General features: G+C 46.3%; 1 protein-coding gene across 1 annotated transcript in view; it reads left to right on the top strand.

Moving 5' to 3' along the window:
- The window catches only part of MERTK (MER proto-oncogene, tyrosine kinase), a 113,647-nt gene that overhangs the window by 16,700 nt on the left and 73,653 nt on the right, over window positions 1-23,294 (top strand). The window contains exon 2 of the mRNA XM_047744175.1: window positions 12,826-13,234. Coding sequence (XP_047600131.1) covers window positions 12,826-13,234 — 409 coding nt within the window. The remainder of the gene's footprint in view (window positions 1-12,825; window positions 13,235-23,294) is intronic.

Raw genomic sequence — 23,294 nt, forward strand, 5'->3', positions numbered from 1 at the left:
TATACTTAGATCATTTACATTTAATGTAATTATATATTAGGCATTGCTCTTTCGTCAGTTCAAGGTAATTATAAAATCCCTACCTCCTTTTAAGTTCCTTTATTTCCCCCATTTAAAACATAATTATCTTAACTATATTTCTTCCTCATATATAGAACTATATCAGATGGTGTTACAATTCTTCTTCAACCATCAAGCATAATTTAGAAAACTCAAGAAGAGGAAAGTCTATTGTATTGACCAATATTTTTGCTTTCTGTTTTTTCCTTGCTTCCTGTGATTCAGGTTTCCTTCTTTTATTGTTTTCTTTCTGTTTAGAGAATTTCCTCTAGCTATTTTTTAAGAGTAGGTCTGCTGATGACAAATTCTTAGTTTTCCTTCATCTGGAATATTTTGGTTTCCTCTTCATTTCTGAAAAATTCTGAGTTGACAGTTCTTTCCTTTCAGCACTTATGAAATGTGCCACTTCCTTTTGTCCTCAGTGGTTCCTTATATGAATTATACTGCCAGTTGAATTGTGTTTCCCCTATAGGAGAGACACCATCTGTCTATCTCAATGCTTTGAAAAAGTTCTCTTTGTCTTTACTCTTCAGAAGTTTGACTATGATGTATCTTAGTGTGGATATTTTTTGGGTCTATGTTAGTTTCACTCAGATGTTTGATTTTGTAGGTTTATATTTTTTGTAAGGTTTAGGAAGCTTTTAGCATTATTTCTTCAAGTTCTTTTTCATTCTTGCTCTCTTCTTTCTCCACTCCTTCCAGGACTCTGATAATACAAATGTGAGATCTTTTGTAATAGTCCTGTGGGTTCCAGAGTCTCAGTTCATTTTTTTTCCCCCAGTCTCTTTTCTTTCTATTGTTCAGATTAGATAATTTTCTATGGTTCTGTCTTCCAGTTCACTGATTCTTTTTTTTTTTTTAAGATTTTATTTATTTATTTGATTGAGAGAGATCAAAAGCAGGCAGAGAAGCAGGCAGAGAGGGAGGGGGAAGCAGGCTCCCCCCTGAGCAGAGAGCCTGATGCGGGGCTCGATCCCAGAATCCCCAAGATCATGACCTGAGCCAAGGCAAAGGTGTAACCCACTGAGCCACCCTGGTGCCCCAGTTCACTGATTCTTTCATCTGCCCCTCCCTTCCGTTATTGAGACCACTCATTGAGTTTCTAATTTTGGTTGTTGTATTTTTCAGTTCAAAAAGTTACATTTTTTAAAACATATATCTTTTATTTATTTATTGTGACTTTATTTCCTTGTCAAGGCTTCTATTTTCGTATGTTTCTTGTTCATACTTGCTCATTGAAGTATTTTCATGATTCCTTTTTTAGGGCGCCTGGGTGGCTCAGTGGTTAAGTGTTTGCCTTCCCCTCAGGTCATTGGGATCCAGCGATTGGGATCAAGCTGGGATCGAGCGGGAAGCCTGCTCCTCCCAGTCCCGCTTCCCCTCCTTGTGTTCCCTCTCTCCCTGTGTCTCTCTCTGTCAAATAAATAAATAAAATCTTCTAAAAAAATAATAAGACCTTTTCAGATAATTCTGTCACCTTGCCGTTGGTATTTCCGTTTGAGATTGAATGTTTTATTGAAACCTAGACATTTAGGGGTATTATATTATGAGACTCTGGCTCTTACTTTTATCTTTTGTTACACTGGGTTTCCTCTCAGCTGCTCTGGCTGGCGAAGAGGTATGCTGCCTCTTCACTGCCTGCTGGAGGTAGAGTTCTAGGTTTTCTGTTCAGCCTGCACTGGCATCTGAGTGTAAGTTACTGCTGGTCAGAGGTGGGATGGGAGTTCTGGCTGCCCATTAGGTTTCCACTGACACCTCCTGTCTGGGAGGGGATGTGGTGCCTTAGTACTTCCTGACTGTGCCCCACCTTACCTCCACTGACACTAGGGGAAGAAGAGGGATGGCCTCACTGGCAGCAGTGAAAACCCTGATTATCTACTAGGCCTTCTCTGCTGCCACCCTAATGGGGATGGGGAGGGATGCCTCATTAATGCCAGGTGGGAGTAGAAGTCTAGGCTCTCCACCTAACCTTTGATAGCATGGGTGGGGATGGGACCATAGGTTTTTCTGGGTGGTTTACCTGGAGAACAATTTTTTAAAAAACATTTTATTTATTTATTTGAGAGTGAGAGAGTGCACATGAGCAGGGGGAGGGGCACAGGGAGAAGCAGGCACCCCACTGAATGTGGAACCCAATGTGGGACTTATTCCCAGGACGCTGGGATTATGACCTGAGCTGAAGGCGGACACTTAACCAATTGAGGCACCCAGGAGAACAGTTTATTTTCTAAAAAATCTTCTGTATGGATAGGCTCTCCCTTTCCTGGTCTTTTGACTCAGGAAAAAAGGCTTTTTGAGGGTTTTGCTTTTGTTTGGTTGGTTGGTTGGTGGTGATGTTCTTTGCCTGATAACATTTCCAAATGGAGACATATGGAGCCAGAGGGAAACCCAGAGAATTTATCATCATGGTGGGCTAGCATCCTGAAGTCCTGGCTGGGGTCATCTGCCTTCTCTCCACTTTTCAGAGTAGTAGTTGTTGTTGCTGTTGTTTGTTTGTTTAATGTTTGTTTCTGATGTTTTTATGTGTACTTAGTTGGAGGAGTAAGGAAAAGTATATCTGTTTTGGACAGAGTTCTCTTTGACAGACTTGTTTGGTGTTCCAGAAAGTCACATTTTAAAGATTTTTTTTTTTTTTTAATTTGACAGAGAGAGAGATCACAAGTAGGCAGAGAGGCAGGCAGAGAGAGAGGGGGAAGCAGGCTCCCTGCTGAGCAGAAGAGCCCATGCGGGGCTCGATCCCAGAACCCTGGGATCATGACCGGAGCCAAAGGCAGAGGCTTTAACCTACTGAGCCACCCAGGCGCCCAGAAAGTCACATTTTAAAAGGAAATAATTTTTTTTAAAGAATGGTTTTTTATTTTCTTTTTAAGATTTTATTTATTTGAGAGAGTGTGTGTGTGTACATGCCTGTGAGCAGGAGGGACAGAAGGAGAGAGAGAATCCCAAGGAGACTGCCATGCTTCTGCAGAGTCCAACACCCATGGTCCCAAGATCATGACCCTAGCCAAAATCAAGAGTCTGACACTCAACTGACTAAGCCACCCAGGCGCCCTGAAAATGGCTTTTTATTACTAGGCATTAAGGTATTGGTGGGCTGGAGAGTGTATGTTGGGAGTGGCGTGGTGGAGGAATTTAGGAGCCTGAGAGTCTCTGCTAGATCTCCTAAAAGCCACCACATCTGGCCCTTGGGGAGAACCAACCTCAGATACCCCGGGGGACAAACTGCTTCACCACTTTGGCCAGAAAGTGTTCCTTCAGTCTTCTGTGACACTTGGTGTGCTGCCCAAGGGGAAGGAGAAGGAAAACCCTCAGTTAAGTAAACATATGTTCATATTTCCCGGCGAGAGGTTGAATGGTCTAAGTCAGCTAACTGGTCCCCTATGTTCAGCATTGATGGTTCAGACATGACTAGTTGCACCTTCGAAATGACAGATCATTTGTTTCATGTTATGAAAGTCTTAACTGGGGGGTGAGCTGGTGGCTCAGCATCTGCCTTCAGCTCAGGTCGTGATCTCAGGGTCCTGAGATTGAGCCCCATGTTGGGCTTCCTGCCCAACAGGGGTCTGCTTCTCCCTCTCCCTCTGCTCTCTCTCTGTGCTCTTCTCCCTGCTCGTCGTACTCTCTCTCTCTCTCAGATTAATAAATAAAATCTTAAAAAAAAGAAAATCTTAACTGCCATTTATTGCATGTCTGTGTGTGCCAGGCACTGCACGGAATTTTATGTGCAGTATTTTGCTATTCTTTCAGAAGGAGGTGTTACAGATGAGGAGACTGAATCTCACTTGGACAAGTGACTTGCACAAGGTCATCTGGTCTCTGAGTGGCTAAGCTGGGTGGGGCTAAACATTGCTTCTTTGACTCCAGAGTTCTAGGTACCACGCTTCCCAACCACAGGCATTAAAACCTGAGCCTTCTGGGTGGGGTTCTCAGGTGGAACCCTTAAGAGCCCGTTTCCCCGAGGTGATTTGGGCTACTGGATCCATTCCCTTAGAGCAGTGGGGGGTCTGACTGGGGCTACACATTAGAATCACTAGAAGATATGTTTTGTTTTTTTTTTTTAAGTCCGGATACCTGATCTGTACCCCTGACCATTAAACTCAAGCTCTGGAAGAAAAGCAGGCATCAGAACTTTAAAACCTGCTGTGGAGATTCCGATGTTCTGCTAGTTTGGAAGGCATGCTGGAGAGTTAGAAGGCAATGATAAGGAGTCACAGTCAGATTCTGGAACTCTTTTCTGGTTGAACTGGTGTTCCTCTGCAGAAAGGATTTGAGGGGTGCCGTCCGCTTGGGAAACTTCATTTACAAAGCACTTCTACCAAAAAAAAGTTAAACGCCCAATTCAGGAAGTGGGGTACAGGCTAAAGGAGATCACGAGGAGCTGCTTAAAGGCCTTTGAGGCCCTTGGAACTTCATTGCAGAAGTGCGTGCGTGAGAAGGAAGGGTGCAGACGGGGCTCTGCTTTTTTTCTTAAGCCAGAAGGAATACCAGGGAGAGTGGGGAAGGGATCCTGGGTATCAGCATTGTTGCCGAGAGGTCTGAGCTCCTCTACACCCTCCAAGCTCAGAGAGGTTGAATAGTTTGCTTGATGTGCTGGGGTCCCTGTTTGCCCCTTCCAGACTCACTCTTCACGCATCCCAGCAGGCCAGCCTATGGGAGGGCAACCAGGAACTCACTCCCTGGCACTCTGGCTCCAGCTAGTTTGAGCTAAAGGATACAAAGTTACATATATTTGACTGAGTAGATCTCTGTGTACTGCCATATCCATTGCTTATCTGAAATTCAAGTGTAACTGGAACGTCTTGTTTTTTATCTGGCAGCGCTATGCCTGTTGGGATGCGTGTGGAAAATCTGATCTGCCCACATCATGTTTTATACCCAACTTTGCTTTCTTCCCTCTGGGCAGGCATGCCAGTGGGTTTTTGCTGGCATTCCATCTTTTCTGCTGTCACACCACAGCTGTGACCCCTCCGTGCACAAGCAGCCAAACCATGTACTCCCCTTGCTTTCCAGTGAAGCCCCTGCTAGAGGCCATTCTGCCCGGTCAGCTACCCAGTTTCTGCTAGCCGGGTTTTGCTGCACTTGGTACAAAAGGGACTGTTCAGGAGTCAGTGTCATCCCGTGAATGGTCTTTTTTTGTGTGTGTCACTCTTCCCAAGTGGTGGAGTGCATTCACCCCAGCAAAGCTAACGTTTACCATTTACAGTTTGGGAACAATTGAGTCCAGTGATTTCAGGGTAAAGGTTTTTAAATTTTTCCCTCATTAAGTATTGCTGCTGCTGCTCTTTATCAATTGAGAAACCTTCACGTTTAAGTAAAATGAAACAAAACAAAGTAGAAAGTTTCTATTTGTTCTGTGTTTGGCCTCAGCCAGTCGCAGGGATGGGGAAAGAGCTCTTAAACTAGATGACAGGCAAGCTGCCCAGGGTCATGGTTCAGATATCAGCCAGAAGGATGGGGGTGGGGGAAGGGAGGCAGTCCAGGTATGGCCCTTTCTCTTGGAGGGGGACACAGGGCACTGCGGTGGAGGGGAGGGAGTGTGGGCCCCAAAAGCCTTTTTGTAAACTGCAAACGCACCGCTGAAGAAGGCCTTTCTTCCAGCTGTCGCGCGGCCACTTGATAGCAAAGCCACAACAGACAGCCAGGTCAAATAGGCGGCCTTAGTTCCTGGGCAAAGGGCATCCTCCCCTCTGTCTGTCGCTGCTCCCCTGGACCACATATGCTTTGCAGGTGGGAAGCAAAGAACCCACAGGAGTTGCAGGCTAAGCCCTCACTCTTGCTTCCTCCTCTGGGCCTCCTGATTCTGGGGCTGAGCTTCAGGGAGCTCACTTGAGGCCTCTGTTTTGTTGTTTGAGGAAGTATAGAAAGAGCCGGACAGTGGGTCCCACAGGCTGGCACTTGAGTCCTCTGCTTATTTAGACATCCAGGCCAAGGTGCTACCGCTCTCCCTTTCCGGGCACCCAGGATTGTAAAAAAGATTGATGGCACTGGACACCCAAGGCAGGGTTGAATTAAATAGGTCTGGCCAACCTGCACTCTTCCTCCCAAAGGCCTGCCCACCCCCCGCCCAGTCATCCTCCCATGGTTTAGAGGGCCTCCAAGGCCCGGATGCTGCCCAGTGCACCCATTCCACCCACTACCCCAGACCTGCAATTTTAGCGGCTTCCGCTTCCTATATCCACCTGGGGCTGTAGTCCCAAGGCTTGGAGAGGAGGAAAGGAGCTCATGTTATGAAAGCATTATGGAGACCAGCCAGCCCTGCAAAGATACCTTTGAGCCCAGAGCCTTCTGGCCATCACAAGCCAAAAGTTTCTTTTCTCCTCTTGTTCGCAGGTGCCAATTATGTCCTTCCAATGTTGCTGTTCCCTATGCGCTGACCTCTCTGATTAGTCCTAGCACTCAGTCCTACAAGGCGCAGGCCTGGCCTCAGACATCCTACTTCAGGTGGCCAGCAGGCCCCAGGTGCAGATGCTAGCCAATGACAACAACGTCAGCCAAAATCTGTAGAATGTTCTAGCAGACTCTGGACATCTGGTGATGTCCTACCACCAAGGCACTCTTTGCAGGGGATCAGAGAGGCTAAAGAGCTCTTCTGAGGTCTTGTCTCAGGCAGCAGGTGTCTTTCCTGGCAACCACTGAACAGTACTAACCACCAACCATCCCACTTGCCATCACACACACTCAGCAAGTATGCAGCCACTATTTGTGGACTTAAAGGTGGGATGTGTTAGTTGATGACACAGAAAGTAGACTGCTCGCTAGCATTCCCCAACTGACCAATTGTGGGTCCCTAAATGTCTGGCCCACTGTGGCTGGTAGAAAGGTGCTGCTTCAGAGGCATGCCAGCATCCCATCTCCGTCCCACTCCCAGCCACAGGAGTGTCCCTGCCTGGACCACCTCTCTTCCCTGCTCAGCCTTCAGAACTTTGCCCACATCACACCCATTTAGTCCATGGAAGTTCACTGCGCATTGAGTCCGTGTCGTACATCCTGCTGGGTTCCGGCGATGTCACTTCCAGCTTCTGAGGAAGCTGTAAATTTGTTAAGAAAAACAAGGTGAACCTGCATGAAACAGTGGACATTGTATCTACCCAGTTTATTTGTTGCATATTTGCTAATCATGTCCCATAAGCCCGTCTCTGCACTCGGCACTGGACGTCCATGAAGGAGACACGATCCCTGTCTGTACAAAGCTGATGTCGGAATCTGGTGAAGGGCTGAGTGGTGATGAGGATCCGGCAGGGATGCTCCATCAGCCGCTGCAGGGCTGGATGGGCATGGCCTCCTGCAGCTGACAGTGCAAGCTGCGGGAACAGCTGGACAGCAACTCTCCCACCTGGCTGGGAGGCCAGTTATCCAAGGCTACTTAGTAGCAGTTATTTAGGTATGGTTGAACTTCCCACTTCATTGGCTTATCCAGTGCACAGAAGGAAACAGTCTGGAAAAGGGAGGAGGGGAGGGTGAAGTTTCTTATGAATTACACCCAGATTACAGCAGGAAGCAGCCGGCTTTTCCCTGTGCGCTCCAGTAGAGTGGACCAAACTGTCATTCAGTCTCTGTGGGCTTTAATAATCTCTCACACTTACTAAACATTGTCTCCAGTGTGTGTCCATCTAACCGGCTGTCATGTTGCCTTTCGCTGTCTTAAGGATGAGTTAACAGAAGCACAGTTGGTGAGAACTAAAAGGTTGGTTGTATAAGCAAGCCTTGTTGGCCTAGTCTCCTCCTCCTGTCATAACTCCCTCCCTCCCCAATAATTTTAAAGTGGTCCACTTCTGTAGGGAAAAACGGGGGGAGGGGCATTATACATGGAAGTAGTCAAAACAGTGAAAAGTTAGCAACTTAACACGTGGTCTCTGACTGGTCATTGCCCTGGCCCTTGGGTCCAAAACCTGGGATTAGTTATTTTGCCTTTTTTTTCACATTATCCGTAATCACTGAGGGCCCCCTGTCTGCACTGCAGAATTCTAAAGCACCATTGACACAGACTGTTAAATGAATGGCAACCCCGCCAGCGCCCCCCATAGTTGTGCAGTGGGAACCTCACCATCCTCACCATCTGTGAGGAGTTGTTCAGCCCTTGCACTCAACCCCTATAAATCAGCCCCTCTAAGGTATTGGAGAGTGGCAGGTTTTTACTGATTCACAATAAAATAAGAAAATAGTAAGAAACAGAGGCGCCTGGGTGGCTGTGTTGTTTGAGTGTCTGACTCTTGATTTTGGCTCAGGTTGTGATCTCAGGGTCCTGAGATGGAGCCCTGTGTGGGGCTCCCTGCTCTGTCCAAAGTCTATTTGTCCATCTCCCTCTTTTCCTCCCACGCTTGTGCTCTCTTCTCTCTCTCTCAAATAAATGTTGGGTAAAAATCTTAAAAAAAAGAGAGAGAGAGAGAGAAAGAAAGAAAGAAAGAAACAAATAGGGAGAAATAGGGATGGTTGGACGGATGGCTGGATGGATCAGTTACTTAAGCAGCTGCCTTAGCTCAAGTCATGATCGATCCCAGGATCCTGGGATCAAGCCTTGCATCAGGCTCTGGCTCAGCGGGGGGTCTTCTTCCTCTCCCTTTGTTCTCTCTCTCTCTCTTTCAAGTAAATAAATAAAATCTTAAAAAAAAAAAGACTAATAGCTAACAGTTACTGAGTGCTAACTATGAGCCCAACATAGGAATTCGTCCTTTCTTGCTAACAGCAACTCTGTGGGGCACCATTATTGCCACCCCGCTGTGAGGAAGCTGAACCAGAAGCCCCCCCTGGCCTGTACTGTTCTTGCAACAGCCAGAATCATGACCACTCCAGAGAACTCCCCTGTGTTCTGAGATTACATCCTTCCTAAGAACTCGTGTCAGACTGACCTTTCTTTTGCAGGATGGTGGCGATAGTGAGTTTGGCCCCTCGCCTACCCGCATCCTTCCTGCTTCCTGGCCGCTCTGCTGGTTAGGTCTTCGCTATCTTCCTGGCGGGTTCCCCACCTCCTGGCCTCCTCCTTCCAGCTCCTCTTGCTCCCACTCAGCCGGATGTCAGTGCCAGGGTCAAGTATGGCTATGACCTTACCCCTCCCCTGCTCAGAACCCTTCCAGGAATGGTTGCTGCTTCAGACAGGACTCGGGGCTGTCCACGGTCAGCCTGTATTTACTCGCTCAATCGCTTTGGTCCGAACATGGGAACGCCACCCTATGGCTACATTCGTGTTCCCAAACCATTAGGGCCTCCTCTTTCTCTTCAGTTTCCCACCACTCCTGCCGCTTGAAACCCTGTCCACTTCCCCTCCCTCTAATTCATGCCTTTACTTATTCATTCAACACACCTACTTTGAGCATCATCGATGAACTGGCTACAGGGCGGGTACAAGGCCTCTTGGGGCTCTCAGTCCAATAGGAGAGAAAGAACTGAATGAGAAATCATAGGAGGTGTTACAAAGGGGAGGGGCCCCAGCACCTAACGGAGGAGGGCTAAGTAGTCAGGGGTGGGGAGGGACCAGGGAAGGCCTCTCTGACACTGTCAAGAACCACCCCCCTGACCCCAGTTAGCTATATCCCATTTCCCCTGTAACTCCTGGGTCCCTCTGCTGCTCCCCCTCTGGGGCAAGTGCCTTTCTGTCCCCCATTAGACTATCATAGCAAATCTTAGACCCAATGCTATGTATGTACTGGTTGGGAATTGAATCATTGTGCCCACTCCTGGCAATTCAACTCATGGAGCTTAGCTATCTTTTCAGCCATCGTAGTGATTACAGGGTAGGTTTGCTCTCCTGACATCATCTGAGTGGGTGGCTGGCCCTTTAGTTTGTTCGGTGAGCTGCTTAGCTCATAGAAAACTGAAGACTGTATCCAACTGTAATCAGGGGTTATTTTGCAGGGTTGGGATTACAAAACAGGTTTTCATTTTATATTTTTTGTGTTTCTATAAATATTTGAATTTTCCACTACCAACTTGGGTTACCTTTATCATTTAGCATTTTAAATGTCTTCAAGTAAATTAAACAAACCAAAGAATTATTTGCTTCTCCCACTCCACTTGTTTGCTTTCTATTTCAAGAAAAACAAAGTTATCCAGACATACCGCTGACTTCCCATTCCCATGGATGTCAGTGAATAAGGACCATAGACAAGTTTGCTGACCTAATAGGCAAAGGTGAATTGTAAGTGCTTCAAAACCTCAAGAAAAAGAGCATTCTTGTGAACAGTCTGAAGGCATAAAAGAAACGGCCAGAGCATTCATAACTGCAGAAAGTGTCCCCAAATTCAGAGGAGATGGTGGAACTGGATGGGACCCAGGCAGGGCTTTGCTGTTCCCTGCTAAGAGCCCAGGCCTACACTCATGCATAAGATTTGCCTGGCATGGGGACGAGAGGAGAGGCAGGGGCCCCTCTCTGCAGAGTCGCCCTGACCTCCACTCCCTGGAATAAATGAATGCTCCCATCACAGCACACTCATCCATCTGGATGGCTGGGCTCAAGGCCAGCCTATGGCTGACCCACATAGCCTCCTGCAAAGCTTGCAGAGGGCCCCTGCTCTCCCACAGCCACTGAGACCTCAGGCTAAAGGGAAGCAGTGAGCTTTCCCCAGTTTCTTACAGTGAAATCTCTTCTTCTCCAACCTGGCATTCACCCTAGAGGTAGTTCTCAAATGCATCAACTATGAGAGCTGACCTGGGTTGAAAGAGTACGTAGAGAAGACTTCCTAACAGGAGCTGTGACCTTCAGCTGAGGAAGATGTGCAGGCCAGAGTGACTTGGCAGGGAGGAAGCCAGAGGAGCAAATTCTCAGATCCTGTCTTCTGCCCCCCAAATCTCCTGTTTGTATCTCCATTGGCCAGATAAGTGCTTAGTTGACTTCTTATCCTAAACATTACTTGTTGTTTATTTGAAATTCGAGCTTAACTAAGCGTCCTGTGTTCCTATTTGCTAAATCTGGCACAGCTCTAAGCAGAGACCACCCTACTCTCTCTCTCTCTCTCTCTCTCACACACACACACACACACACACACACACATACACAGGAGCCCAGGAGGGTGTGACATTCTGAGTGTGGCAGAGGGACAGCCACTGAGTGGGTACCCCCAGTCACTTACTCACGAAATGCCTGTGAATCTCCCATTCTTTGCCTGTCTCAAGCACTTGAGGCCAACATGTTCGAATCCATAATCACCAGCAGAGAATGTGTGCTCCAGAAGTGCTACAAAAAAAAAAAAAAAAAAAAAAAAACCAGAACAACTACTTTTGTGGGCCAGTATTTTTAGAAATACTCGTGGGCCAGATGAAATCAACATTTCCAGGTCCATTCTAGCGGGCAAGCATTTTACTGGAAGCTCCAAGTCATTCCGTAGTCATGAATGACTGTCATGAATGACTGATGTTTTCCCCCATACCTATAGATGGGTCACGTTGAGGCACAAGAATTGTAAACTCCTGTCTTTGTGACCGGTAGTGGCCTTTGCAAGATCACGGTTGGATTTGTGGCATAGTCTGTGACTGGGAGCACAGTGAGAAAAGTGATCCCAGGGGCCATCACCTTCCTGCCAAGCTTTTGAGTTGGGTATGAAGGACTTTGAATGAGTCGCCATTTTAAAAAATGGGCAAAAATGGTCAAAAGGTGCAAAGGTCCAGTTATAAAATAAGTAAGTCCTGGTGATGTAATATACAGTAGGGTGACTATTGTTAACAGTATTGTATTGTAAAAAAGCTAAAATACTGTATTGTATGCTCTCTGCCTAAGAGAGTAGGTCTTTTTTTTTTTTTTAAATGTTTTTTTTTTTTTTTTAAGATTTTATCTATTTATTTGACAGACAGAGATCACAAGTAGATGGAGGGGAAGGCAGAGAGAGAGAGAGAGAGGGAAGCAGGCTCCCTGCTGAGCAGAGAGCCCGATGTGGGACTCGATCCCAGGACCCTGAGATCATGACCTGAGCCGAAGGCAGCGGCTTAACCCACTGAGCCACCCAGGCGCCCCAGAGAGTAGGTCTTTAAAGTTCTCATCACAAGAAAAAAAATTTTATAACTGTATGTTGTGATGGTAGTCAGCTAAACTAACTAGATAAACATTTTGCAATATATACAAATATCAAATCATTATGTTGTGTACCTGAAACTAATATAATATGTCAGTTGTATCTCAATTTAAAAAAAAAAAAAAGAAAAGTAAATTTTTGAATGGGTACCTGGGTGGCTCAGTCGGTTAAGTGTCTGACTCTTGATTTCAGCTCAGATTATGATCTCAGGCTTGTGAGATCGAACCCCGCATCAGGCTCCATGCTGAGCATGTAACCTACTTAAGATTCTCTCCCTCTCCCTCTGCTCCTCCCCACGCCTGCCTCTCTTATGCTTACACGTGCTCTCTCTCTAAAAAAAAATAAAAATTAAATTAAAAAAAGGAAACAATTTTTGATGGGGGAGTTCTAGTTCTTAAACATTCTTTAGGAGATAAGTAAACTGATGAATGAACTTGTGAATGAGAATATACATCCAGATGTGTGTTAAATACGTTCTGCTCATGTTTTCTAAGGACACTGAGGATACCCCAATTCTCTCCCATTGTGGCCTTAGAGATTGGGAACCGATTTGGAAAATCCCATTATTTAAAAGGCTTAAAGTCAGGGCCGCCTGGGTGGCTCAGTGGGTTAAGCCTCTGCCTTCGGCTCAGGTCATGGTCTCAGGGTCCTGGGATCGAGCCTCACATCGGGCTCTCTGCTTGTGATCTCTCTCTGTCTGCTCAATAAATAAATAAAATCTTTAAAAGAAAAAAAAAAGGCTAAAAGTCAGATTTCTGTTTTGCAGCTGTGGCAGAGGTGAGGGAAGAAACCAAGCATGACCTCCCATTGCCAGGAGGCCTGCAGGCTAACCACGTGCCATTATCCCTTCCTCACACCAGTGGGTACCAGCCTGCCACAATGTCTTCACCAACCCAGCCTGGACGACCGCCTACAGGGAGTGCAGCCCATGCCAGGATGACCTCTGCTGGGTCAAAGCTCCTACCGCCTCTGGCATTTAATCATACAATCGGCCACATAATTCTCTCTGAACATAAGGATGTCAAATTTAATTGCTCCATCAATATACCTACTACATACCAGGACATTGCAGTTATTTCTTGGTGGAAGGATGGGAAGGAGTTGGTCGGGGCCCATCATGCCATTACTCAGTTTTATCCCGATGACGAAGTTACAGCAATAATCGCTTCCTTCAGGTATGTGTTCTTTCTTCCTTTCCTTTTTTAATGTTGTTATGTTATTTGTGATTCAAAAGTAAAAACCTCCTAAGTTGTTGTTTTTTTTTTTTTAAAGATTTTATTTAGTTATTTGACAGACAGAGATCACAAGTAGGCAGAGAGGCAGGCGGAGAGAGAGAGGAAGGGAAGCAGGCACCCTGCTGAGCAGAGAGCCCGATGTGGGGCTCGATCCCAGGACCCTGAGACCATGACCTGAGCCGAAGGCAGAGGCCTAACCCACTGAGCCACCCAGGCGCCCCAAAACCTCCTAAGTTGAAAGACGGTTTTTTGGTTTCTGTGTGAGCAGCCCTCCGGGTGCCATTAGAGTACAGATTCACAGCAGACAGTCTGTGTGGTTGATCTCTTTTATGTGGATCTTGGCCCCATTCAAACTGGATTATCAGAGGCTCTGCCTTCTGGGGAACCACTCCCCCCACCCCGACGTGCAAGTCATGTCAAGCTCCCACTTGACTCAAGAGCTTTCCCAGTGAGTGGGAACACTGTTGGTTTTTGTTTTTGTTTTTGTTTAAGATTTTATTTATTTATTTGACACAGAGAGAGACACAGTGAGAGAGGGAACGCAAGCAGGGGGAATGGGAGAGGAAGAAGCAGACTTCCCGCTGAGCAGGCAGCCCAACGTGGGGGTCGATCCCAGGACCCCGGGATCATGACCTGAGCTGAAGGCAGCTGCTTAACAACTGAGCCACCCAGGCACCCCAGGAACACTGTTTCTTTCCGGGTGTAAAGAGACATCTAAATTACCCCATGGGCGTGGAGCTTTGAACACATTCCCATCCCTTTCATTGGCCTTATCCCCGCTCTCTCTTCCACCTGTCCCCAGCATCCCCTGCTTCTGCAGATCGTGGTGCTGACGTAGCCCTCATGCCTGTTGGGGTGGGAAAAAGCTGGAAAGTCTATAAAGGCTGGGGAAATGAGAAAGCCTTAAGCCACCTGGATCACTGTCTCCGTGTTTCACTCTGTTTTGGCAAGGGCCAGCCGAATGCGTTGGTGGGGGGAGGGTTGGCAGGGCTAAGCCAAGTCAGCATGTACATCTGGAAGAATCTGTTGTCCCGAGGATTGCATCATTGTATTTTCAGCATCCCGCAGACAGCCAGCTGCTTCTCCTCTCCACCCTCCCTGTTTTATTTTCTACATTCTCCTCTTTCGCTAGGAGGGGTTTGGGTGTTTTGTTTTGTTTGGTTTTGAGTCAGAGTCTCCTTGCGTGTACAGCTTGGGAGTTCAGTGGACCTGTGGTCCTAGAAAGCTCCAAACGAGGTCAGAGGCACACAGCTGGAGCAAGTGCCTTTTTCCATGGGATTCCTCCACTCCAAGCAGAGCCCTCTTTGATCTGGGATATTTTCACTTTCTCTGGCCTGATACTCGTGGCTGTCCGAGACAATGTCATGTCTTCTGGTGAATCATTTTGTTTCCTTTTCAGAAAACTGCCTCAGAGATGCCACAAGGCTAACAACTCCAGTTCGAGTTGAGTGTGTCCATATTTCCACGAGATACACCCCCTGTTGTTGTTTTTTTTTTTTTTTTTTTTTGTATTTTTTCTAAGTTATAGGCTTGGTTAGCATCAAAGCAAAGAACACAGCTCTCATATTTTCCACCAGTTGATATAAACTCGGGCTGGGTCTCTCGGGCTGCCATTCTTAGCCAGTGGCTGAGACCACTCAAGAGACTTGACTACATACTTTTCTCCATCAACTACAAAACACAGATGTTTTACCGTGCTATGGACACAGCTTCTGATGAGAGATCACCATTTAATAATGAATAAGGAGCAGGTTATTTTTTCTTAAAGATTTTATTTATTTGAGAGAGAGTGAGTGAGAGAGAGATAGTGAGGGAGCATGAGCAGGGGGAGGGGCAGAGGGAGAAGCAGACTCCCCACTGAGCAGGGAGCCATGCAGGGCTCTATCCTGAGACTCCGGGATCGTGACCTGAGCCGAAGGCAGGCGCTTAACCCACTGAGCCACCCAGGTGCCCCTAAGGAACAGTTTAAAGGCTTAAAGAAACAGAAAGCTGACACATTGGGCTCATCAGGTATCATTAGGAAGAAAGCACTACCCTGCTGACTCTCTGGGCTGGGAGTCCTGAATAGGGGTCCTGCCACTGGCCAGCCAGGAGACGATGGGTGAGCTGCCTTCTTGCCAAAAAGATGAGTTTGGACTCCATGACCAGCAGCTTCAGGTGTGTTCAAAGAGGCCATGAAATGATACCAAAGGACATAAACTGGAGAGTTTTTTTTTTTTAATTTTTAAATTTTTTATAAATATATGATGTATTATTAGCCCCAGAGATACAGGTCTGTGAATCACCAGGTTTACACACTTCACAGCACTCACCATAGCACATACCCTCCCCAGTGTCCATAACCCCACCACCCTCTCTTGACCCCTCCTCCCCCCAGTAACCCTCAATTTGTTTTGTGAGATTGAGTCTCTTATGGTTTGTCTCCCTCCTGATCCCATCTTGTTTCATTTATTCTTTTCCTACCCCCCAAACCCTCCATGTTGCATCTCTACTTCCTCATATCAGGGAGATCATATGATAGTTGTCTTTCTCCGATTGACTTATTTCGCTAAGCATAATACCCTCTAGTTCCATCCACGTCGTCACAAATGGCAAGATTTCATTTCTTTTGATGGCTGCATAGTATTCCATTGTGTATATATACCACATCTTCTTTATCCATTCATCTGTTGATGGACATCTAGGCTCTTTCCATAGTTTGGCTATTGTGGACATTGCTGCTGTAAACATTCGGGTACACGTGCCCCTTTGGATCACTACGTTTGTATCTTTAGGGTAAATACCCTAAACTGGAGAGTTTTTAAACTTAAAGTAGATAGTGGCATATCTTGGGATTTGTGTCTTCAGAGTTCAGAAGGGGACCTGGGTCATATCTTTAGAACTTTAGAAAAAAGGTTATACTTTTGCACAGATTCAGCTTCTTTTTCATAAACTCATTCTGAAGGGGGAAAAAAATCTTATCAGACTTCCAAACTAAGCCGTAAAACAGATATAGTGCTCAGAATTCTTATAAATGGTGGACGCTGTGCTGAATTGAGTAGCTTGGGGGACAATACCGAGTCTAATATCTTTCAACTGTATTAAAGTCATGTTCAGGTGACCCAGGAACTGTATAGTGATTCATTATCGTGAATTAATCAAGATTATAAATATTTGTGTAATTTCTTGGCAGGAGAGAAGGATGTTGGAGACCCTGAATTTGATATCTTATAGATGAGGACCCTGAAGTCCCTACGAGCAGGGTGACTTTTCCAGGGTCACTAGGGAGTAAGCTGTCACCCTTAAGCAGGGGGCTTGATTTGCATACCTGCGGTGTCTTCTGTTCTCATGTCGCATGGGCCCTAAAACAAATATACTCTGGTTTCCAGTAAAGAGTTAAAGATTAGTGTGAGGCTTTCCATGTGTGGAATTTAATCAAGAATTCATTAGCCTGTAATTTTATTGGAGTTGCCATTAATAATACCTGTATGGACCACAGGTATTTAAGGGAATGGACAAAATACAGATGTGTGTATATTGGCAGAGGTCAGAGGAATTATGGAGAGAAACATAAAGTATTTCGAGTCAGGACATGGAGCCATTATTGTATAAGGTGTTATAAGAAAGGCTGGAATTCACATGAATTTTGAAAATGACGGGGTCTCCAAATTGAGGCCCCCACAGCACTTTGTACCAACATGTATCCTTTAACTAAGAAGCAGTTGGGGGTTGCTGGAGACTGACAAGATTGTGGATGTGATTTAACTTTCTTAGTCTTTCTCGGTTCCACATTTCCTCTTCTATATCAGGCAGACCCTACACTTACACTCCCAAACGCTCCATTCTGAAAACAAGTGTTAGTCAAGTGTCTGGTCTTTGACCCTAAAACAAGACCTGTTCTGATTCAAGGTGTACATTAAGGTGTGTGCGCACTTAAGGCAGTGGAGTTTTCCCCTCTTATTTCTTCCATTGCTTCCACACCCACCCCTTAAGGCAGTGGAGTTTTCCCCTCTTATTTCTTCCATTGCTTCCACACTCACCCCCCACTTTTCCATGGTGGCCCAATGCCATCATGGCGCCCTCTCCCTTCCAAAGGAAGAAAAGACCATGATAAAGTAATTTACACTAAGGAAAGTGTTCACATCACTAGTGACGTCATTTTAGACACGAGGAGTAGAGATCTGTTTTTCCCCAAAATCACCACACAGGCAGCTGCTCACCAGTTATAAAAACGGCCAGCCTTGCTCATGAAGGTGTTTACAGGCACCTTACTGGAAGAACAACTGCCTGAATGAACATCTGGACGTTGGGGTAAGGAGGGTAGAGCTGGTCTGTGTCCTACCTGGATCTGTGAACAGTATAGAGGGAAAGAGAGAACCTGAGGTCAGGAGCAGAAGTACTAAGATAGTGTTAATATGTTAAAGTGGTGTTTCCTTCAGATTATAGACTTGGCCTTGAAGGGGAAATCAGGGGAAAGGACGTGGCATCTCCCAGGAGTCAATTCATCTTTCAGTCATACCTCAGTTGACTGAAACTGGGGGATGGGTGAGAGGGTAGAAATGACAGATGTTCACATGCATTAAGTACAAGTCCCCCCTACTTGGGCAAGACTAAAGGAGATGTAACATCATGAGGGAGAATGTTCCTTTAAGATTTTAGAAACTGCTTGGTCTTAGTTCCTGTAGGTATATATTTTCAAGTTATTTATTTTTAAATTTATTTATTCAACAGACAGAGATCACAAGTAGGCAGAAAGGCAGGCAGAGAGAGAGGTGGAAGCAGGCTCCCCGCCGAGCAGGGAGCCCGATGTAGGGCTTGATCCCAGGACCCCAGGATCATGACCGGAGCTGAAGGCAGAGGCTTTAACCCACTGAGCCACCCAGGAGCCCCTCAAGTTATTTTAATAGTGATATATGTACTTTGTTAAATACTTAGAAAATACTGTACACATACAGAGAAACTGTGGCCCACAACCCCGAGGAATCTTTTCCAACCACATATAAATTTAGTATTCCTGAAATGAAATTGGCATTTCATGACACAGATGATTATGTACCTCGTTTCGCTCATCTAACGTTATGAATGTCTTCCTGTATAATTAAAAGTCTTCAGAATATTTCAGTGGTTCTCTACAGCACTGTGCCCTGCTGTGGTAAAATGGAAACACATGTAGAAGAATGTAAATGAAATTGTAAAGGGAAAACCTTAAAGATTATTTTCAAAATGCCAACACTCCGGGCACACACAGGGGAAGAAATAACTGATATGGTACTTCAAGTCTAGATGCAATCTTGAGCTGGGTCCATTCTGTGCTAATAATTTACATTTTTTCCTCTTTCACTGGAATGTCTATTATAGGTGTAGGAAATGCCTGGTGTCCGCTAGCGGGTTGCGGTATTCCTAATTGATGGCTTGGGGATTAATCCTAAAAATTGCACCCCTACCCTGCATACCCCATGTGCCTGACCTCATCCTGAATGGTGTGAAGCTCAGGCTGCTTTTCTCCAGAGCTCCTTGCTTTTGTCCTTTGCAGGACTTTAAGTCACAGGGCTGGGCCACCCCTTTGGCTCTCCCACCGACCACATGGTGCCTCATTTGCATATCAACTTGATACCAACTTGAAACTGTAGCTCAACCATTTGTGCAGATCCCAAGATGCTGCACAGCCAGGGTCTTTCCCTGGAGTCTCTCAAAGAGGGTGTAAGTTGGAGGTACACTCTGGCTTTTTGGCGGAAACACCCAACGGTCCGGTAAAGCGTTCCAGGCCATCACCAGCCATCAGACCAGAAGACTGGGGAGACCAGCTCTCAAGTAAAAACAAAAGCCGCTGTTCCTGTAGGCAGCCAGCGCCTGCAGATTTAGTTTATTGGGGTAATTTGTGGCCAAGGGAAAGGATTTGATATGTTTTCTGTGTAGCCTCAGGATTCTCCACTGGGAATGAAATTCTAGCTTAGTTGGCAGGAGCTAAAGCTGGAAGGACTTTATTGGTTTCTAAAAGTTGGGGTTCTTTAAAATTTTTTTTCCATTTTTAATATTTTTCTTGTGGTAAAATATACATAAGCTACAATGTACTGTTTTAACCCGTTCCGAGCGTACGGTTCAGCAGCACTAAGTGCATTCACTCTGTTACGCAGCCCTCACCACCAACCCTGTCCAGAACTTTCTCATCCCCTTAGAGGGAAACTCCATGCCCATTAAAGCCTAATCCATATCCTCTTTCCCCCCAGTCCTTTCTTTTCTACTTTCTTTCTCTGCAACTTACTCTAGGTACCTCATATAAGGGGAATCATGTAATATTTGCTCTTTTTCTGTTTCTTTTAAGAACGCGGTAGCACTTAGCTGCTCCTAAAGAGCCATTCCAGAGCAAGGCCGTCTAGCTGTGAGAGGTCTGCGGGACAGGGAGGCTCTGTGTGTCCTTGCAGCTGGCCCTGGGGCTCTGTCCAGGTGGTTCCTGTCTAGACGCGGTGGCTGAGTCCGTATGGTGGCTTTGGTTTTTCCCTGATTCAGATGTTTGTATTTGACCAAAATCTGACACGATTTTTATACCTTCTTGGAAGCGATGCATACACATGGTAAATAAAATATTCCAACAGTTCAAAAATCCTCTCTTCCACTCCAGCCTCCAGCCGTTCCCCAGCAAAGAGCTGTGGTTATCCATGTCTTTGGTATCTTTCGGAGATATTCAGTCCATATGAGTCGCGTGTGTGTGTGTGTGTGTGTGTGTGTGTGTGTGTGTTGTGTGTGTGCGCGCCTGGCCCCAGAGTTCATCTGTTAAAATGTTCCAGCTCTGGTTAAATCAATACCCAGGAGTCAGCGTTTTTTGTGGCTCTGTAAATACTGTTTTCAGCTGAGTCACGTAGTAGGTTCTGATTACATCTTACTTCTTTATAGCTTTTTTATTTTCCTCAATTTAAGAGCTTCCTTGTTGGTTAGTTTGCTTAAATTTCTTAAGTATCAATCTCTCATTTGTCCCTAAACTCTAAAAGCATCTTCTCTCAAAGTGATGAAATTACTAGGCATCTTCTCGCAAAGTGATGAAATTACTAGGCTTGATTTTTTTTTCCTAGGAGTTGCCTGTCCTGGAAATGTCCCTCCTCCTGCTCCAGTCAGGGCAGCTTGCCCCCCAGCCCTGGGGTACAGCTCAGTCATGCTACCATCGTGGGGGCCCTTGTGGCTCCCGTTTCCACCAGGAGCTCCAGGTTCCACATACCCTGACCCCCAACCCCACCTCTTGGCTTTGACTCCCAAACTTTGGCACAGAGCCCACCCTCTACTAGCGTGGATTTTGCATGTGTGAAAATGTCATTGTTTTTTCTGCCTTCACCTTGAGGTAGTTTGGCTGGATACAGAATTCAAAAGGAAAATAATTTCCTGTTGTCGTTTGGAAGTCATTGATCTATCTCCTTTTCGCTCACAGATTTGTTCTTGAGAAGTATGGTGCTGTTCTGATTAATGGGTTGTGCTGCTTTACTTCTCTCTGGAAGCTTCTGGGATCTCCACTTTATCTTGGAGCGGTGACATTCCCTGGTGAAGCCCCTTAGTGGGTCTTTTCTCTCCCAGTGTGCTGCCCACCTAGGGGCCTGATTAGGAAAGACCCAGATCTCCAGTTCTGGGCCATTTTCTTCAGTTATGCTCCCCTTCCTGTGTTCTTTCTGGAACTCCTCTTACTCAGTTGTTGGAACGCCTAGATTGCTATTCTGAGCTCAGAGCCTTCACTAGGGAGCCTCCAGAGCCTGCCTGCTGTTTCCTTTAGGGAGAGGGAGGAGCTCGGGGACAACCGCTCCTGTGTCCACCTCCCCCCTCCCTGCCTTCAGCTCAGCAGCCTTTACTTACTTGTCTAGGAGGTAAAAATTAGAGCTATCTTAGAAAATCTTTCCTGCACTGTAAGTAAGATGGCTCCTGACTTACTAATTAACGCAGGCACATAGCCCTTCTCCCCAGAGGATTGGTCACCTTTTCCTGATAATGAATGACTCAAGTTTTGATCATGTTCTCTTTGCACTCTCCTTTTCTACTCCTGGCCTGGATTTTCCTTCTTTGCTGATTGGCTTAAGGTACTCCTAGACTTTTTGTGCCTTTTGTGTCTGACTTCTGCAGCCCAGATTGGGCTGTTAAAATATTAACTTACACCTAATGTTTTCTCTCAATTCTCTGGGGCCTCTGCACAGATGTACTTTGCATCCTCGGGCTGCTTTCCTGAGGTTCTGCCCTCCATGCCTCTGTGGCCTTCACCCTCCCTCTGGTCCCTGGCTTCCTAAGTTACGTGGCAAACCTGCTACAACACCAGGGTCCCAGACCCCAACCCAGAGCCAGGTATTCAAAGGCATGGCTGTCCTCATCCCGTCAGATCTCATCATCAGTCCGGCCCCTGGGTCTTGCCTCAAGAAAAGGATTCCTCTTATAAATGAACTTGTGAAATATGCGGAAAGGACCCCCCTCTTCAGTAGCCATGACCTTGGTATTTTTTTGGAACCGCAGAGGAGACTAGACTGGTCAGCCACATAGGATCTTCAGGAGCTTCCAAGAGCAGGGTGCTACCAGCTGATACTCATGATGGACAGTGCCCCATCCTAGACACATGCTTCTCTTCTTTTCTCTTCCTGCCACCATGACATTCATGGAGGTTTATCAGAAGAGTGTTGGCTAGGCCTTTATCTGGAGCTGTGAGGTCTCCTCCCATGTTCTCCTGGTGACCTATAGACATCGTGACCTTGGTTCCTGCCCTCAAGCATGGAGAGACCTGGCCTTTCTTTGCCCTTGAGTCTTTCCTAAGTGCAACATTCATTCATCAGGGGCAATTCCAAAATTATACCACTCCTACACGGGAATGAGGGGAAAGGCGAAGACAGTATTCTAAGTCAGTCGGGGTGCTGCTCAGGTTGGCACATCAGGAAATGCAGGTAACAGGTGAGAGTCACTTTATTCGGTCTTGGAACTAATACAGCAGTAATGTTAACCCAGGCAGCTCTGGTTCCCCTGGTTCTGAGTGACACCATTGTTGTTGTTGTTTTAAGATTTTATTTACTTATTTGAGAGAAAGAGAAGGAGAGAAAGCATGAACAAGAGGGCACAAGCAGGGGAAGCTGCAGAGGAAGGGGGAAAAGCAGACTCCTCACTGAGCAGAGAGCCCAATGTGGGGCTCGATCCCAGGACCCTGGGATCATGACCTGAGCTGAAGGCAGATGCTTCACCAACCGAGCCACCCAGGTGCCCCTGATGGACACCACTCTTGACATATATTTTAGTTACTCTGCTGATCAGAAGCGAAAAGGGATCTGCAAAATGGCATTATTGGGGAGAAGTTGTAATTTAAAATTCCTGGGGCACCTGGGTGGCTCAGTCAGTGAAGCATCTGCCTTCTGCTCAGGTCAAGCCCCACATCAGGCTCTCCACTCAGCGGGGGGGCCTGCTTCTCCCTCTGCCTGCTGCTCCCCCAGCTGTGCTCTCTTTCGCTCTCTGTCAAATAAATAAATAAACTTTTAAAAAAAAATGTTCCTTGTTTATTCTAAAAACGTGTGTTCAACCTCCAGGCCTAGGCACCTTACTGTGGCAGCTTGGCTCCTGACGCCCTGTGCTGTATTTATCCTGGCAGCTGCCGCCTGTTGCCTATGGGACCCATGGGCCAAAATGGTGTCTCCTTACACCTTGCCAGCTTCCTGATCTCTTTTAAGCGTTAAGTCTCCGTCCTCAACAAGGACTTTATTTTGCTTTGGGATAAATAAGTTGTATCAGGGAACAAGCTGCTGGAAAAGAAAATGGACCCCTCCATGGTTTTCTTCTTTCACTTTTCTTCTCTCGCCACGACCTTTCCTCTGTCTGGTGAGCCCAGTAGAAGAAATCAGCGTCTTTGGGCCAGGGAAGGTATCGTTCCTTGGAGGGTCTCCACGAGCATTTCAAAGAGTTCCTCATTCCCTCACCCCTTCCCACCTCTAGCTAAGGACTGCTGTGGTGTAACTTCCTGCTTGTAACACGCTGGAAGGGTGGAAAGCAGGATTCTCAAGCTTGTAGAGCCAAGGCCACC

The sequence above is a fragment of the Lutra lutra genome, chromosome 9 (assembly GCF_902655055.1).
Source record: "Lutra lutra chromosome 9, mLutLut1.2, whole genome shotgun sequence".
Classification (NCBI taxonomy): domain Eukaryota; kingdom Metazoa; phylum Chordata; class Mammalia; order Carnivora; family Mustelidae; genus Lutra; species Lutra lutra.